Genomic DNA, 18,911 nt, shown 5'->3' with positions numbered 1-18,911 from the left:
AGTCGACCATTTTGGACATGAAAAAAGAGGGGATGCGTTTAGTTTTATTGTTTCTTACAAGAAGCATAGTTTAGTCTTTACGATAACCAAATTGATTTAGTTAAGAGCGTTTGGTTTTAATGTAACCTAATAATTGCTTTTAAGAAAGCAACTTTAAAGAAAACTAAAAAAAAATAGTTTTAAGGGATATGATTTACTGATATAATAGTCTTGAGATCAAGTAGTTTTAATAATAAGTTTTATTAGTCGCATTAAGAGAATCTTTAAAACTGCAATAAAACTAAAAGGTCACAAACTAGAATCTAATAAAACCAAATAGTCCGGAAGTTCCTCATAAAACTGATTAGTCTTAAAGTGAACTGAGAACTGTTTTAAAACAACAATAAGACAAATTATCTTTTAAGATTAATTAGTCTTATTTTATACTCTTATTAGATACTTCAAAACTAGTGATAAATGTTTAACAGTTTTAAAGTTCTGGCAGTATATCTACAATGGAACTTTAAAACCATTATCTTCTTATTTACCACAATAAAACCTTTATAAATCTTAAATAAAACTAAAATGTTTTTATTGTGCTACTTGGGAATACACTTCCAAATAAAAGACCAAAATATACGTATTAATTATTTTTCAAGAACCTATCGAATAACAATAAACACGACTCTCCACTCCACCCCCTGGAGGTGGGGTAGGGGTTAACTTTAAAATCTTAAAGGGAATCCCCATGTTTTATTGCAGATTTGGATTCCTCATGAAAAAATAAGTATCATTTATTCGAAACATTTTTTAGAATTGTTTATAGATGGCGCTAATAAATAGTGTTTTTCCCATTATAGCGCCATCTATCCATAATTCGAAAAAATGTCTCGAACAAAAGTTACTTATTTTTACGTAAGGAATCCAAATCTGCAATAAAAAATGGGGACACCTATTTAAGATTTTAAAGTTACACCCCACCCCACCTCCAGGGGGTGGAGTGGAGAGTCGTGTTTTATGTTATTCGATAGGTTCTTAAAAAATATAAAAGACGTATTTTTTGGTTTTTTTATTTTGAAAGTGTATTTCTCGAGATATTAGACCGTTTCTATAATTTACCTATGGTATCACGAAAAAATCATTTTCTCCGATTATAGCGCCATCTATCCACAATTCTAAAAAATGTCTCGAATAAGAGTTGCTTACTTTAAGTAAGTAATCCAAATCTGCAATAACAAATGGAGTTTCTACTTAAGATTTTAAAGTTACTCCCACCCCACCTCCAGGGGGTGGAGAGGGGTGGTCGTGTTTAGTGTCATTCGATAGAATTTTGAAAAATATTGAACACGTATTTTTCAATTTTTCGATCCAATCTTCATTTCGCGAATTATTCGGTCGTCCCAGGCGACGAGTTCCACCCTGGGCACCAGGTACCTCTGAGACCATCGCCGTCATGAAATTCGTATTCAGTGACCTCCAAAACCCCAAAGTATAAAAATTGAACTCACTTTCGTCAATATTTCCTGAGTCCTAAATTGTTTATTTTCCATCTCTTCGAGAGAGATATTTTGGCATAGACCGTCTACAAGAATGTATTATACGATAGTAGATTTCTCTTGCGATAGTGGCGCCATCGGGCAGAGAGGCTAAGTACTTATCGGACCACCCACTTTTAAATTAACCCACTCAATGAATCCTCTGAGTCCCGTAAGAAAAAGCTCCTACTTTCGGTTGATTGAGAATTCCCAAGAAAGGATTATTAATTCCCAATTATCATTATTTTCTTCTATAAAGTGACTTAACTGTTTATAAAACCGTTTTTAGATACTTCAACACGTTGACTTGGATAATAAACTTGTGCAATACGATCCCCCAGACGACGTTACGGCGGATCTTAACGCTACGTTAAGGTTAGGAAAGAAAGCAATGCAGAAACCTAAATTGGGACATCACTACATTTTCTACAACCCGGATGACGAGGAATGTAAATATAGCAGGTGTGAATTGATGGAGATATTGAAAGAAAATATGGTTAACATCAAATTGTTGGATACTGGGGTTGTTCTTAACACAATGTTAACTCGCTTATACAAGCTACCCAAGGAGTTCCGCTGCAATGTAAGACCTAGAGCAGGTAAGTCTATTTTAACCCTTACGAGGTCATTATCACGTATCAATTTCGAAAAAAAACTATCTATTTTGGAATTTATTGTGTGACTTTTACGGTATATAAGGTTCTATAGTTTTTTGGCTTAATATATGCACTCTGAAATTTTTTTGAAGTGAAAACTTCTTTAGGGACGTTGTGCACTTTTTGGATAGGGGAAAAAGCATTGAATTCGCGACCGTCATCGCTTTTGCTACATATTATGTGTATGTGTATATAAATTGTGTAGAGGTATTTAAATTTAATATAAATGTAAAACATATTTTAAGATGGGGAAAAAGGATTTATTTCGCAACCGTCATCTCTTCGGCTAAATAAATTTTGTACGTATATACATTATGTGTATGTATATATAAATTGTACAGAAGTATTTAAATTTAAAATAAATGTAAAACCTAATTTTGGATGGGGAAAAAGGATTTATTTGGCGACCGTCATTGCGACCGTCATCTCTTCGGCGAAATAAATTTTGTACGTACCTATATATATTATGTGTATGTATATATAAATTGTATAAAAGTATATAAATTTAAAATAAATGTAAAAACTATTTTAAGATGGAGAAAAAGGATTTATTTGACGACCGTCATCTCTTCGGCGAAATAAATTTTGTAGGTATATTTATTATGTGTATGTAAATATAAATTGTGTAGAAGTATTTAAATTTAAAATAAATGTAAAATCTATTTTCGGATGGGGAGGAGTGATTTCGCGACCGTCATCGCTTCGACGAAATAAATTTTGTACGTATATTATTATAATGTACCTACGTATAATAATAGTAATATTATTGAAGTGAAAACTTCTTTAAGGACGTTATGCACTTTTTAGATGGAAAAAAGCATTGAATTCGCGACCGTCAGCGCTTCGACGAAATAAATTTTGTACGTATATATTATTATGTATATGAAATGTATATATAAACAGTGTAGAACCCCTGGAGAAAGGCCCCCCCCCATGAGTTCTCCATTCTTCTCTGTTTTGTGCTATTTGGTGCCAGTTTCTCCCATTTTTGCTTTGATGTCGTCTAGCCATCGTTTTTGTGGTCTTCCTCTACTATGACTGTGCTCGCGTGGTCTCCAATGTACAATGTTTCTCGTCCACGTTTCGATGTTTTGTCTTGCCACGTATCCTACCCAGGTCCATTTCATTTGCATTTCAATTCTTCCAATTACATATTCCACTTTCGTCCTGCTTCACACGTCCTCATTTTGTATAATATGTTCCCTCAGAGATACCCCTAACATAGCTCGTCTGATCGCCCTCTGTGTCGTTCTCAATCTATTGGCTGATACCTCTGTTAGTGTCATCGTCTCCATTCTATAGGTTATAATTATTATTGGTAAAATACAACTGTTGAATACCCTTTTCTTTAGATTTATTGGTATGTTTTTGTTCTTCAACACATCACTGAGTCTTGCTACTGCTGCTCAAGTCATTCGGATTCTTCTAGTTATTTCTGCCGTTTGATTCTGTTTTCCTAAATTGATCGTGTAACCTAGGTATATATACTTTTCGACACTTTCGATTTCACTTCCATCAAGTCGATTGTGATATATTGATTTGTCATCACTTTTGTTTTATTTGTTTTTGTCCTCTGTCTAACCTCTCTCCGTTCTTATTTTGCTTGTTGTTAAACCTTCTGATACATTTATTTGCATAGTTGCATTGTCGTATACTTATGTATTTGAGGAGTATTCTATATCTAGAATCAATCCTTGCGTTATTCATTCCTTCTAATACGACCCAGAGTTCTATGGAATCGAATGCCTTATTGTAATCCACAAATGCTAAATGAAGAGGTTCATTGTATTCGTTGCACTTTTCGATAAGTGTCGTTATATTGTCTGTAGGTGTTCTATGGTACTATGTCAACAGACTGGTAACTATCGAATTTATTTGATGGCCTGTTAGTAATTATTTTTGTAAGCATTCTGTACGGATGTGGCAACAAGCTTATCCGTTTGAAATTTTTGTGTTTGTGGTACGTACATATTAGGTGTATGTATATATAAATAGTATAGTACGCACGCTACGCGTGTATAATATAGGTATAGAACTTCTTTTTGGATTGAGAAAAAGCATTTAATTCGCAACCGTCATCGCTACGGCGAAATATTAGTACCTAATTTATATACTATAGGTTGAATTGCGTATGTATAAGTTCAAACGAAGTTATAATGGTTGGAGGAGGGATAGAGTGTGTACCCGGGAGAGCTTGCAAAGCAAGCGCATAATGGGACACACGGTCCCTACTCCAATCATTATAAGTGATTAGTGTTTAAAAAATTTTTGAAGTAAAAACTTCGGTAGCGATTTTGTACACTTTCTGGATGGGGAAAAAGCATCGAATTCGTGACCGTCATCGCTTCGCCGAAATAAATTCTGTACGTTTATGTATTATGTGTATGTAAATATAAATAGTATAGGATGCACCCAATCGGTACATAATGTAGGTATATTACTTCTCTTTGGATGAGGAAAAAGCATTGAACTCGCGATCGTTATCGACACGGCAGATATTAGTAATTTATATACTATAGGTTATATTGCGTATAAGTTCGACCGAAGTTATAATGGTTGGAGGAGGGATAGAGTGTGTACCCGAAGGGGCTTGCTTCATAAGAAGTTTTCATTTCTGTCGGCACTTCCACGAGTGCCCTAATTTTTTTTTATTAATTTTCAACATCTTATACATTGAAAATAGCGGACTTTCTGCGAGTTTCCCAAAATTGACGGAGACCATTATTTTAAACTAAGGAATTATCTGAATCATAAAATACACAAAAATATTTCTGTTTAGTATACTAGTAACTATAGCATGAACTAAAAAACAAGTTCTATAAGGACATGAGCAGCAGTTTAAAGAACAAATTTTCGAGTTTTTTTGCAGTTTTGGCAGTTTGACAAACCAAAAGGGTAAAAAAAATTATTCAAGGAAGTGTAAAAGATTATCAAAGTGTAAAAAGTATTTATTTTTTTAGCTCAGCGCTTTCGACAAAATTGTCATCATTGGAGTTAATGGTCAATATAAAGAAAGTAAAACTACTTAGGGTAGTATGCGTGAGCGTTTTAACATTAGAATATCTAACTGCATTACAATACATAGTGAGGGGTAAAATTATGGAATAAATTCATTTTCTCTAGAATGGGCGATTTTGGAGATAAATCCCGAAACAGGTCGATTTTTGTTTTTAAATTATATTTTTTTGTCGTAGATATATAATATGATAACGTGTGATCCAAAATTATTGTCACCATAGGTGGCTGTGAATGACAGAGATAGCTATACAGTGCATGTCTATTATTAATTCAGATATACTTTCCAGTTTACGTCAACTTTGACAGATACTTGTCAGTTTACGTACGTCAACTTAAAAAACACTATAATTGAACATAAAAAGTAGCAGACGAAGCAAAATTTTAACTTTATACGAATTAAAAGGTCTTGAGATTTGGTATCTTTTCAACGTGTTTTCAATCTTTATTCTTTGTTTGGATCATAACAACACTGAATATAGCCGCAGTTGGCCTTGAAGTCACACTCCGGCGGTCTTTTAGATTAAAACAAGACAGAGGTAATTTTTTGCAGGGATAGCTTTGATCCCAATAATTGTGGATCGCTCGTTATTATCATACTAGTGACGTCATCCACCTGGTCTTGATGACATAATCGATCTTTCAATCAATCAATTCTCTATTCAGTAATATAAACATTAACATCATTATTTACACTGGGTGGCCAAAAAATAATTTTTGAATTAAATTAATTGACGCAAAAAGAAGAATGTATGTAATTTATTTAACTCAAAATACATTTTACTGCTGCCAGCAAATAGAAAAAAAAAATTTATTTCATAAATAAACATTGCTTTTAGCTTAAATTAAATGTCAAACAGCCTCCCACCTGCCTCTTAGCAGTCTGAACATTTAATTTAGGCGAAAAGCAATCATATGAAATTAAAAAGAACAGTTTGTCCAAAAAACAAAAAAAAAAAAAAAGAATGTGTGTGTACTTTGTACTTTGTACGCACGTAAGAAGTTATACTTCTATTATATGATTTAAACGAAATTAATATACTTTTTATTTATATTTTATTTAAATATTAAACTAAGTTATACTTACTACTTCTCAAACATTTTTATTAAAACAGTGCCAAAAATTAAAATAATAAAAGAATAAAACACACACAAACACATTAAAAATGCCACAAAAATGATTTCTGAACAGTAATTGTCGGAAAATTTTTTAACTAAATACGTATTTTCTTAAAATAAAATTATATAATAAATATACTTTACAATCATAAAATGTATAAAAAAAAATAAAAAAATAAAAGTTTTTATTGGGATTCGAAATAGTTATCAGCGCGGTTGGTATATTGGGGTTCATTCGCCTTAAACGCTTCGCCACGGAGGCAATGTGTCATTATGTGCGAAGATCGACTAACTAAACGGATTAAGCTTTTGACATTTTTGAATTAAATTAAATTATTTTGATTTTGAATTGAAATGATTTAGAATTGAAAAAATACAACAAAACATAGAATATGTAAACAATATATTAGGTGAACATTGATAGAAATTTTGATGGTAATCAAATTATGTAAATAAAAGTATATAGACAAGGCGGAAACGGCGGGTTCGTTGGGAAAAATATTCCCATGAGATATTTTTGTATAATCACATTCGTGAGACATCCCAGAATAAGGTTCAAGAAGTCGCCCACGAGAAAAGTGGGCCAATTTTTTTTAACAATTTTTTTTAATCAAATTGCAAAAATCAATATTTTGGCCCGGACTAATTTTTTTTTGGTTTTTTGGACCATTCTGGACAAAAAAGGTCTCATAATTTTTCTCTAAAGTTGATCTTTTTCGAGTTATAAGCAAGTTAAAATTTGAAAAACGCGAAAATGGCCATTTTTAAGGCTTAATAACTCGGTCAAAAATTATTATTTTGAAAGTCAGAAAGTGACTAAATCAAAGTTTAAAGTCGCCGTTACATGATCCTGAAGAAATCTGTGTCATTAATTTACTACTAAGCTGTTATTTTTATTTAATAACAATGAGTGGTTGTATCGTATTGACGCTGCTGTAAATGTGAGTGCGAGTAAGATGCACAATTGGACTGCTGGAATAGCTTCTCTCTCGCACTCAGCATTTACAGCCCCGCACACGTGCATGGCGCTTATTATTATTACTTAAAAATAACAGCTTAGTAATAAAATAATGACAAAAATTTCTTCAGGATCTTGTAGGGGGGGCTTCAAACTTTGATTTAGTCATATATTGACTTTCATAATAATAACTTTTAACCGAGTTATTAAGCCTTGAAAATCGCCATTTTTCGTTTTTTTCAATTTTATATTGCTTATAAGTCGAAAACGATCAACTTTAGAGAAAAATTATAAGAGACCTTTTTTGTCCAGAATGGTCCAAAAAATTAAAGAAAAAATTGTTCGGGCCAAAAATATTGATTCTTGCAATTTGATTAAAAAAAATTGTTAAAAAAAATTGGCCCACTTTTCACTTGGGCGACTTCTTGGACCTTATTCTGGGATGCCTCACGAATGTGATTATGCAAAAAAATCTCATGGGAATATTTTTCCCTTCGAACCCGCCGTTTTCGTCTTGTCTAATTACATACTATGTATTTTGGTAGGTTCAAATAGGTAGGTACCTATGATACATTTACAATTATTACGTACCTGTTTGCTTTTAAAAACTATTTAAATGTCACTACAATTATAAACTTTTTTGTTTCTGTCCTCACAACAATAAAACTAATATATTATACATTTGTTTACCTTCATATTGAACAATTATTTATTATTGACAGATCATTTCAACACCCAATCAGAGCCCGTAAAACGACTAATACCATACTGTCGGTGTGCGCATGCGAGCAGATCAATATAAATTCACCCTCAATCTCAATCGCGCCTAAAGAAGTATAACTTCAAAAATATGGGGGGGGGGGACTTTTACTTAGGTTGGTGGTACCAACTCAGAAACCATCCCGGGTTCATGTACAACAACTTTGATTAAGGTCATCATATGATGAAATGCTTAGTTTGCGAGTCTATAAGGTACATACATATACATACATACATATACATACATACATACATACAAACATTCATTTTTATTTATGTAGAAGAGGTAATATTTAGATGGCTATTAAAAAATAACGGTTGGTGATAGAAAAGTGAAAATTTAGGGTTGGATGTATATTTTGGTTCTACATCATATGAAATTTAAAAAGAACAGTTTGTTAAAAAAAATAAAAAATAATTATGGGGGGGGGGGGCAAGCCTCCTTTTTACTTAGGTTGGTGGTACCAACTCAGAAACCATCCCGGGTTCATGTACAACAACTTTAATTAAGGTAATCATATTATGAAATGCATAGTTTGCGAGTCTATAAGGTACATACATACAAACATTCATTTTTATTTATATAGATTATTGTAATTTATATCAAAAATTAACTTTTTTTAAACATTTTTAAAGGAATTTGAACTGTAACAATTTGCCAGTATATTTTTTAAGTTTGTATCTTGTTTACTAAAAAATTTGACGTTTATCATTTTTAGTGACACTGACATTAGCGCATTTTGTTTGTGTTAATTGGAATTTATAACTAATATTGTGTTTATTTTATAAATTTATATTGTATTAAATGTGTTATAACATAATAGTTATATTATTATATTAAATATAGTTGAATATAAATGTAGATTATAACTTTATGAAATACGTCCACAATAATAGCCATTTCCTATTTATTAGAAACATTGACAGTAGGTACAAATTTGGGCTTATAATTTTTCGGAAACGAATAGAACTTGAATTGACTTTCTTGTTGTATTTTTAAAATACATAATACAGAATTTATTAATAGTAGGCAACAAAGTATTCAGCCACGTGCTATTGTTAAACAGTATTTAGGTAGGTATATTTGTTAGTTATAATTTTAATCTCGAGTAGTTGATATTTATATTTTTTACTAATTAAAATAAAAAAAAGGTCGTAGAAAAAGTATAGTATTCTACTCGCATGTAATGGCTATACCTCACTCTGATGAATTACGACATTCGCAAACTTCATCATCGTGAGTAATAGCCATCATTATATGCGCGTTGAATAGTATACTAGTATCGTCTGTTGACTGTTTTTTAACTGGGGATTTAAGGACATTTATCTCCTATTTACTTGCTGGTTGGTTGTAGGCTGTCTTGTAGTCTATAAATATGTGATGAACTGCAATTGCAATCATCTATACTCATGATTGCAATTCTTTTTTTTTTGTATATTATTTAGTTAGTGGAGAATATTTTGTATGCTGCTTTTAGAAGTGTAATTCCTCTGTGGTTAGATCATTCAAAGATATCTCCTTTTTTGGGGGAAGGATTTCTGTAGCCACATTTCTTTAAGGAGCTACTCTAGTGACATGCATGATATGTCAGATTTATGATATTCTTCTTCTTTTGTTGCCTATTCGTTTCGAATATTGGCGATCATTCTGGCTATAATTATTTATTTTATTATTATTGATATTAATACTTGTTTTTATTTTTTAGTGACTTACGCGTATTTGGCAAACTCTATTCCCCCCTTTCAAGACGAAAGCTTTTCATCTAGATCATTATTTAAACTGATGGAACTTATGGATCCCAAAGACTATAAAAATCTGGTTTTCACCGGAGAAGTCCATTTGCAGTTAGACCAAACATTGTGGCTGAAGGACGTATATGAGGAAGTTGTTCTTAATGACACTATTATACCGGGACTCCAACTGTCAAGAGAAGTTATACAGCGGAAACTGGTGGAGTATTATCCAGATCAATTGGTCAGCTTATACAAGCTTTGTATAGATGCCGGTATAATTCTTCCAAAATACGTGAAGGAAAGAGTTGCTGTGTCTGCGAAGAAGCAAGAGGTCAAGAAGCGGTGGGCGTTCCTGGATAGGGATAAAGTCAACGAGGTCACGTTTACAGCTGCTTTTTCACCTAACGAGATCTTTGTTCGACTGAATAAATATAGCGATTTGTAAGTATTTTATACTAACATTAAACATAAAAATTTGACGTCATTGTCAGTTGCTGCTACGTCTATTTGTGAGCCTTGGCCTGGCTCAAAACATTCCTCCATCTTTCCCTGTCGAGTGTCTTCCCCATCCCTTTACTCAAATCTCCCTTCGGTCACATCTGTCATTTCGCTCCCGCCGATTAGTTCTGAAGCAGATCGGACATTTATTTGCGCACGAACGTAAATATTCCGTCTTTCTTTTTCGTCATAGTACCGATACGCGAAGAGACAATTCTCTTAGTTAGTGGGCAGTTCCGTCATATTTTGTGGGGATTGGAATAGACGTCGGATATTTTATGCGTATATAATATATTTATGGAGGATTTCGAAACTAATATCATTTCTAAACAAAATTTAAAACCCACAGTATGGTGGAGATATGTAGATGATGTTTTTTCAATATGGCCTCATAGATCAGAATTGTTGGATACATTCCTGAATATTATAAACGATCAATAAGAGACAATAAAATTTACAATGGAAAAGGAATACAATAACACCCTGCCTTTCCTCGATGTTTTAGTCTCAAAGAAGGATACTGGATATGAGACTCAAGTGTATAGAAAACCAACACACACCAACAGATATCTCAATTACAAATCAAATCACAACATCAACATTAAAAAGGGAATCATTAAATCCTTATATGATAGAGCCAAAATTACTTGTTCTAACGAAAATTCATTTTTAGAAGAAAAACAATTGTTAACATCTGTCTTATTAAAAAATGATTATCCTTTATCGTTTATAAATAAGGAATTGTCAAGATTGGATCGAATGGAACAGAACAACTTAGAACGAGATCCTACAACATTCACAAGAAATAGTACGAGGGAAATATCAATACCATATAATATATAAAAGGACTGTCCGAGAAACTTAAAACAATAGGAAATAAATTCAACATTTCAACAACATTCACAACAACAAACACATTGATATCTATTCTATCTAAAACTAAACCTAACAATGAACAAGAAAGAACAAAGAATTGCATTTATAAAATACCTTGTGAATGCGAACAATTTTATTTAGGTGAAACATCAAGACCATTAAACTTTAGAATAAGTGAACATCAGTCTTATATTAAAAATAGAGAGTTTGATAGATATCAAATATGCCAATACGCATAGGATAATGATCATAGAGTTCAGTGGAGAGATTCAAGTATAGTCCTGAAAGAATCAGATAGTAAAAAGAGAAAAATCAAAGAAGCGGCTCTAATTATGCTAAATGAAACCAATTGTGTCGCAAATTCCTCGGTAGAATGCAGTAGGATGTGGTTACCCATACTGAAAGAGGAAGTCAATAGAAAGAAAATACCACGATTAGTAAGTCAATAACATATCGAGTTAGTACATATTTTATATTTTAGTATTACTTATTGTATATGTATGTATTATTAATATTATTTATAATTTAAACATATTAAAGTCAGAATTTGTTATTTTTTGAGAGTAAATTAATTAATTAGAGTAATTAATTCGGGATAGTATCACGAAGTTTTTCCTGGTTTTCCTTCGTGATTTACTATGGAATGTCTAACGCGAGAATTTTACTGTCATCATTGCATTTGGTTGTATTTTTAAAGACAGATCACATGCTATGATTATTTTTTTTTTGTGACGGATATTCTTGAGTTTGGGTTGATTTAATGTAATCGAATGAACTATCTTTCAGTAAAGTCGTCCCAGGAACGCAACTCATAAATATTGGCAATATCATTTTAAAGTCTTCTACTTTAAAATGTATAAAATATGTCTGAATTGTCAATATAAATGAGTCAGATTAAATAAATTATTAGAAGAATTTTTTACTTAGCAACAACATTTTTGTTTAATTTAGTAGTATTTTGTATTTTGACAACGACGCCCAACTTGGGCGTCGAAACGTTAATAAAATTATTATTTTCAATTTAATTGTGGCTTATTTCCCATCTAAATAGTTAATCATAAAAATGCCACAAAGAAATAGCTTCAGAATAATATAAAATATCTAGACGGTTTTCGTCACGTTCGGAATAAAATGTCGTCTAAAACGAACAAAAAGAGAAAAGTAGCACTTTTCGGTTTAAATGATAAAGAAAAAGACCAAGTAAATCGATCAAAATGGATGAAAAATTGAATGAAAGGGAGAAAAAAAATATGGACACATATCTTTTACTATTTTCACTTTTTTCAACGTCTTTTCTAAAGGCACTTCTTAGATTTTTAATTTTTGTTTTAAGTTCTTTCAACATAATAGTTGAATAGCCCTTCTCCTCCAGAAAAAATAATAGTTCACTATGTGCCTCACATAAATTTCTGTTTAAATAACTCTTATCTTTTATTTTCCACATACAGTGCTCCTGCCTATACATGTCAATAATCTGAAAAAGTTCTATCTACTTCTACTTCCCTACTACCTCTTTCGTCCGTTCCACATTTTAAAATTCCAGAAAAATACGTGGTCGAGCTTTGGTCCCATACAAACACACAGTCCACTCCTGCTACGGAGCAACATTACTGGCGATCTAATATTTTTCAGCGATCTAGAATGTCGGAGCCATAAATGTGCAGATGAAGTAGAGGGATTCATAAAGAGATTAGGGAGGCATTCCAAATCTTTTAAAAATCACATTCGTGTGTGCCCATCTTCCTGCAGATCGTCTAGATATCTGAGCTTTGGTCGCCCCCTTCTACTTCCGACTGGCCTATTTTAGCAGGATCACTTTCATCCATCCGCATAGCGTGACTTACCACGTTTTCACGATATATGTATCACCAAAAAGTCTAGAGAGTTCGAAATTATATCGCTTTTTTCCTACTTGTTAACTTCGCCATATATGGTCCTAAATACTTGTCTTTCAAAGATTCCTAGTAACTCTTCATCTCGTGTCATCATTACCCATGTTTCCGATCCGTATGTAACTTTGCACTTGGTGCTCTTGACATACATCACACTCTTAGTTGAGGGCCTAGGCCAAAATAACAGCGGTTAGCCTCGCATATTCTTTCAGCCACCTTTCAGCGAGGTAAATTTGAAAAATCATCAAAACTGATTTTTCGCATTTTTGCATAAAATTTTGATTTTTGAACATGTTCCACCAATTCTAGATAAAAATAAACTTCATATTCGGATTTAGCGACCTCGAAAACATAAAGAATATCCTCGCCTATAGTGCTTAATTTTGTTAAACAGTTATATCTTTCTTTTATATTAGAACCGTGCAAGTTCGGCAAAACGACACCTATTTCTACGCTCTGCAACTTTATTCGCACTTTTAATTATATTGGCCAATTATATTAGTCCTGGTTACTGGATAATTGTCAAGGCCATAGTCCAAAAAAATAATAAGAAGAAAAAATAAGATTCAGGTTATGTTATTAAAACGTAAACAATTGTATGTAGTAAATAAAATTACTTATTAAACTGCAGTACTGCAAGCAAAATACAATTAATTAAATTTACCTTTATATAATAATTGCATATATCAATATTGTGGAGCAACATATAATTTTTCTTCTCCAATGACAGTAGATATGAAATGTACGTCAATTTGACAATTTCAATTGACAATATGAATTATTTAAGAAAGTTGCAATATTTCTCCGCTATTCGCGCACGATCGTTTCTCAATTCCCTTACAAGTACTTGCACACCGCGAGTACGTATGCAACGTTTTTAATTATTCTATATTTTTAGGTTATATCATTTGCAAACCGATATCCAACAAAGTTTAAAAAAACCGAACTACCCGAAACTCAAAGAAATCAACGTCGGAGGCGTTTACCTAGCCAAAGATCCTGAAGGAATTGAGTATGGTCGCGTGATTGTCCTCAAGAAGGAAGCGGATAAAGCACTATGCTTTTACGTAGATTTCGGCGACGAGTCTGTTATTCCTATAGAAGAATTGAAGTATATCCAAGAAGTATTCGTCACCAAACTTCCATTCCAGTGCATCCAGTGTCGTTTGTATGGAATAAACCTCTTAGGAGACACTTGGGACGAAGAAGTGATCAATGCTTTGTACAGCTACGCCTTCGAGCCAGGCACTGATATCTTCAGATCTCTGTTTGTACAGGTTTACGAAAAGGAAAACTGCGATTCGCTTACTCCAGTGAAGTATGCCGTCGTTTTCAAAGATGGATTTGGAGACAAAAATGTTCTAGTTAATAAATTACTGATTGATTGTGGTATGGTACTTGAAAACCCCCAGGAAAAATTCAGTGATTTTGAAATTCCTGTAATTGAAGTTGAATCGCTAGAGTCCGACGAAGAACTGGATACAATGGCGTATATCTGTAACAAAACCGATGAGCTGCAACAACATTTGGATGAGGCCGGTAAGTACTATATACAGTGCGCTGGAATAAATGTTGCCCCCTTTATTAACTTATTTATTTTTAGCACGTAAGCGAAAAGCTCGGACAGGTCGATTTTTAAAATAATCATAGTATATTATAATATCATCAAGGTTTCGAACTTTACGCGATCCCTCTTCAGGTGACAGGCACAACTTTGACTTTTTTAAATGGGAAAGTACATCATGTGACACCTCATTTAAAAACTTTTCAAATGCTAATTACAAAAATGTATAATAATTTGCTCCTATTTGAGAGCGTAGGCGCAAAATTTCGGTAGAATTTTTTTTAAACGCATTAATTTTTTTCGAATTCTAAGAAAAATAATAAGTATTTTTGAAAAATTTAAACGCAGAATTCAAGATTAGGTTATTACGGAGGGCTGAAAGTTCCCTAGACTAAAAAAGTTTCTTTTGAATGATATATTTGAATTTAAAAATCAGACTAAATTTTCTCTTTTTTTTACCACTGTGACTTAATTAAATTAAATATATTAAATATTAAGAATTAAAATAAACATTATAGAAGTTCTTAGGGACGCTCGACCCTCGATAATACTGTAATATTTCATTCTCTGTTTAAATTTTTCAAAAATACTTATTAGTTTTCCCAGGATTCCAAAAAAAATGAATATATTTAAAAATAATTCGACCGACATTTTGCGCCTACGCTCTCAAATAGGATTAAAGTATTATACATTTTTGTAATCAGTATTTCAAAAGCTTTTAAATAAGGTATCACATGATGTACTTTCCCATTTAAAAAAATCAAAGTTATGCCTGTCACCTGAAGAGGGTCGCGTAAAGTTCGAAACATTGATTCTGTAATATACTATGATTATTTTAAAAATCTACCTGTCCGAGCGTTTTGCTTATGTGCTAAAAATAAATAAGTTAATAGGGGGGGGGGGGTAACACTTATTCCAGCGCACTGTATTTTATTATTATATAAGCAGTGGGGTCCCTACGGTCTCCTCCGCAACCCACATTTCGCTCGCCATCGTTTTCTATCAACCCACTCGTTCTCTTCTATAGCTCTATCTTCCATATTCTGTTCTATGCCTATCTTCCATGATTTTTTAGGCCTTCCTCTTCTTCTATTTATAAGCGTGTAATTTAATGCTCTTTTTGGCTATCTTTCCTCTGGCATTCTCATAACGACCATACCGTAGCAATTTCTTTGTTTCTATTCGGTCAACCGTGGAATATACACTCTTTGTCCGTCCTCTTATTTCCTCATTTGGTACGTGTTCTAATCTAGATACCCTGCATGCTCTACGTAAGTAATCCATTTCCGCTACTTCTATATTTTTTTCTTTTCTTTCCTGTGATTTGCCAACACTCTGTCCCTTCTGCCCAAGTTAGAATAGGTTCCACAATTGTTACGTAAATTGTTTTGCCCACACTCTGCCCCCTTCTGCCCAAGTTAGAATAGGTTCCACAATTGTTCCGTAAATTGTTAATTTTGTATTCAGCTTCATCTTGTTAGACCATAGTAGACCATTTGAATTACGAGTTGCTTTTCTTTCTTGCTGTATCCTATTAGTACGAGATCCGAATAGGAGGTCAAAATGTACCCATCTGCTTGCCGAATGAAACATTTTTTTTATTAAATTTCATACATAGACAAATATTTCTAGCATGGGTTGCCTATTAAAATCGTGTCATAACTATCCTTAAAGGGGGGCTGACGGGGTTGAAATCAATATTCCAAACACATTTTTTTTTAAAATATGGTAGAATTATTTTATTTTTAAATTAAATAGACATATTCAGTACAATTCATAGATTACTCAAGAAAAAATTCAACGAAAAATACTGAAAAGTAAGCCAACGGTGGCAAATTTTTAAAAGACAGCTCCAAATATAATAAATTTTGCGGTGGACATCTGAACTTATCATTGAATCGTGGTAAACAAAAAATTCAAAAAGATTTTATTAGCTTATAAGTTTCTCGACGTAACGCTGTGAAGTTTTTTTAGTTTTATTTAATTTTGACTTTTTGATACCATTCAGAAGTCAAAACAACGATTTTTTTTTGTAAAAAAGGGTGAAAATTAAAATATTTATTATTGTTAAACAAAAAATAAGCATACAACAAAAAATATCTCAATAGCTTTACCTCAAGGAATGTCTAAAGAAAATATATACAAAATTCCAGGTGGATCGGTCAAGTAGTTTTTGAGTTACAATGTCTACAGCCTTTGAAAAAAGGAGTTTTGAGGAAAACGCGTTTACAGTATTGTCAACTTTTATTTTCAATTTCTTTTTTGTCTTTAAAATCGTAAAATGATGCACACCGGAATATCTTTTTGAATCACTGAGTAATTTACAAAAGAAAATAAACACAGCGGTTGACCGTTGTTCACTACGTTCAAGCGTGCTGGTGCGAACCTGCTGCAAATCGAGTCGAAGCTAGGGCTATTTAACATTATCTCCCTACTTTCCTACCTTCGACTCGTTTTATAGCAAGTTCGTGCCAACGCGCTTGAGCGTAGTGAGAAACGGTCAACAGCTGTTCTTATTTTCTTTTGTAAATTACTCCGCGATTTAAAAACATATTTCGGTGTGCATCACTTTACCATTTGACAGACAAAAAAGAAATTGAAAATAAAAGTTGACAATACTTTAAACCCGTTTTTCTCAAAACTGTTTTTTTCAGGCTGTAGACATTGTAACTCAAAAACTACTTGACCAACTCACCTGGAATTTTGCATATATTTGCTTTAGACATTCCTTGAGGTAATGCTGTCAAGATATTTTTGTTTTATGCTTATTTTTTGTTTAACAATAACAAATATGTTGATTTTCACCCTTTTTTTGCAAAAAAACTCTTTGTTTAGATTTCTGAGTGATGACAAAATTAGATAAAACTAAAAAAACTTGACAGCGTTACATCGAAAAACTCAGGCTAAAAAGTTTTTTTGAATTTTTTGTTTACTGTGATTCAATGATGAGTTCTCATGTCCACCGCAAAATTCATTATATTTTGAGGTGTCTTTTAAAAATTTGCCACCTTTGCGCGTTGGCTTAATTTTCAGTATTTTTCCTTGAATTTTTTCTTGAGTAATCTATGAATTGTACTGAATATGCATATTTAATGTAAAAATAAAATAATTCTACCATACTTTAAAAAAAATGTGTTTGGAATATTGATTTCAACCCCTTCAGCCCCCCTTTAAGGATAGCTATGACACGATTTTGATAGGCAACCCATACTAGTATGCTGTATGTCTCTTTTTGTAGTTCATTTTTCTGATAATATGCTTCCTTAATATCTATATTCCTTACATTTTCTTATACTCCTTAACTCTAATTCATGAACTTCGGTTTCCTCTCTTATTCTCAAATATTCCGTTTTCTCCATGTTCATACATGGGCCCCATTTTTCATATTCGATCTGTAACTTTCTTAGCGTATAATCCATATCATGTTCATCGTTGGCAGGGATTACTTGCGTCATCAGCAAACAACAAAGTTGTTAAGTTTTCTTCATTATTCTCATCCCCGCAACTGTTTTCCTCCATTGCTCCAGAGCTTTTTGGATGTATATTTTAAATAGTGTTGGCGATAAGCAGCACCCTTGCCTCAAACCTTTTGTAACAGGGAATGGTCTCAACATAGATTTTCCCTGCAGCATAGATTAATGCAGGTTTTCGGGTTTTGAAATATATTTTATTAACAATCTAAATAGGATTTTCTTAAAAGTCTCAAAGTAGATTACCAGACAGAGGATAAATTGATTAATGCAGTTTGGGGCTGAAATTTTAACTTTACATTGGTAAATTCTCTTTATAATGCATGGAATATAATCGAGGATTAGCGACTATTTTTTATTATATTATATTTATTCATATTTTTTTAAATGTTGAATGGGTTGCACATGTGAGTTCATGATAAATGAATAAAGGAGAAGAGATACGTACTCACAATCATTTATTGTATTACTCCGACGACCGGTTTCGCTGTCTAAAATTTGCACAGCATATTCAGTTCCCGGTTACAGTAAACTAAATGCTACAAATTACAAAAACCAGAGTAATAACATTTTCTGGTATTTATCAAAGATTATAAGATCAAGCCAATTTTAAAGTGAAAATACTAAAATACACATACATATGCACGCATATATACAAATATATACCGATTGAGAAATTTCTCATGGTTGGTTTGGGCCTTTAATGAGAGCGACAAAGAGACATGTCATTATTATACATTTAAAACGGGCTAGAATATATACGCCGACAAAGCGAGGTAGCGCCAACAACCCACTTCGAGTCGTAGGTAGGGCTCAGCACAGCGTTGCCAAAGTAGATTTAAAAAAGAAAGTAACA

At 32.6% G+C, this 18,911-nt stretch overlaps 1 protein-coding gene across 3 annotated transcripts in view; it reads left to right on the top strand.

The window, feature by feature from the left end:
* LOC126883266 (putative ATP-dependent RNA helicase TDRD12) overlaps positions 1 to 18,911 on the top strand; it is a 176,857-nt gene that overhangs the window by 117,570 nt on the left and 40,376 nt on the right. For all 3 annotated transcript variants that reach the window (XM_050648591.1, XM_050648596.1, XM_050648605.1), the window contains 3 exons: positions 1,804 to 2,113; positions 9,728 to 10,196; positions 13,920 to 14,560. In XM_050648591.1, the coding sequence (XP_050504548.1) occupies positions 1,804 to 2,113; positions 9,728 to 10,196; positions 13,920 to 14,560 (1,420 nt within the window). The remainder of the gene's footprint in view (positions 1 to 1,803; positions 2,114 to 9,727; positions 10,197 to 13,919; positions 14,561 to 18,911) is intronic.

This window comes from Diabrotica virgifera, chromosome 1 (genome assembly GCF_917563875.1).
Source record: "Diabrotica virgifera virgifera chromosome 1, PGI_DIABVI_V3a".
NCBI classification, from domain to species: domain Eukaryota; kingdom Metazoa; phylum Arthropoda; class Insecta; order Coleoptera; family Chrysomelidae; genus Diabrotica; species Diabrotica virgifera.
Note: the sequence above shows the minus strand (reverse complement) of the source record. Positions and strands in the feature narration are given on the sequence as shown.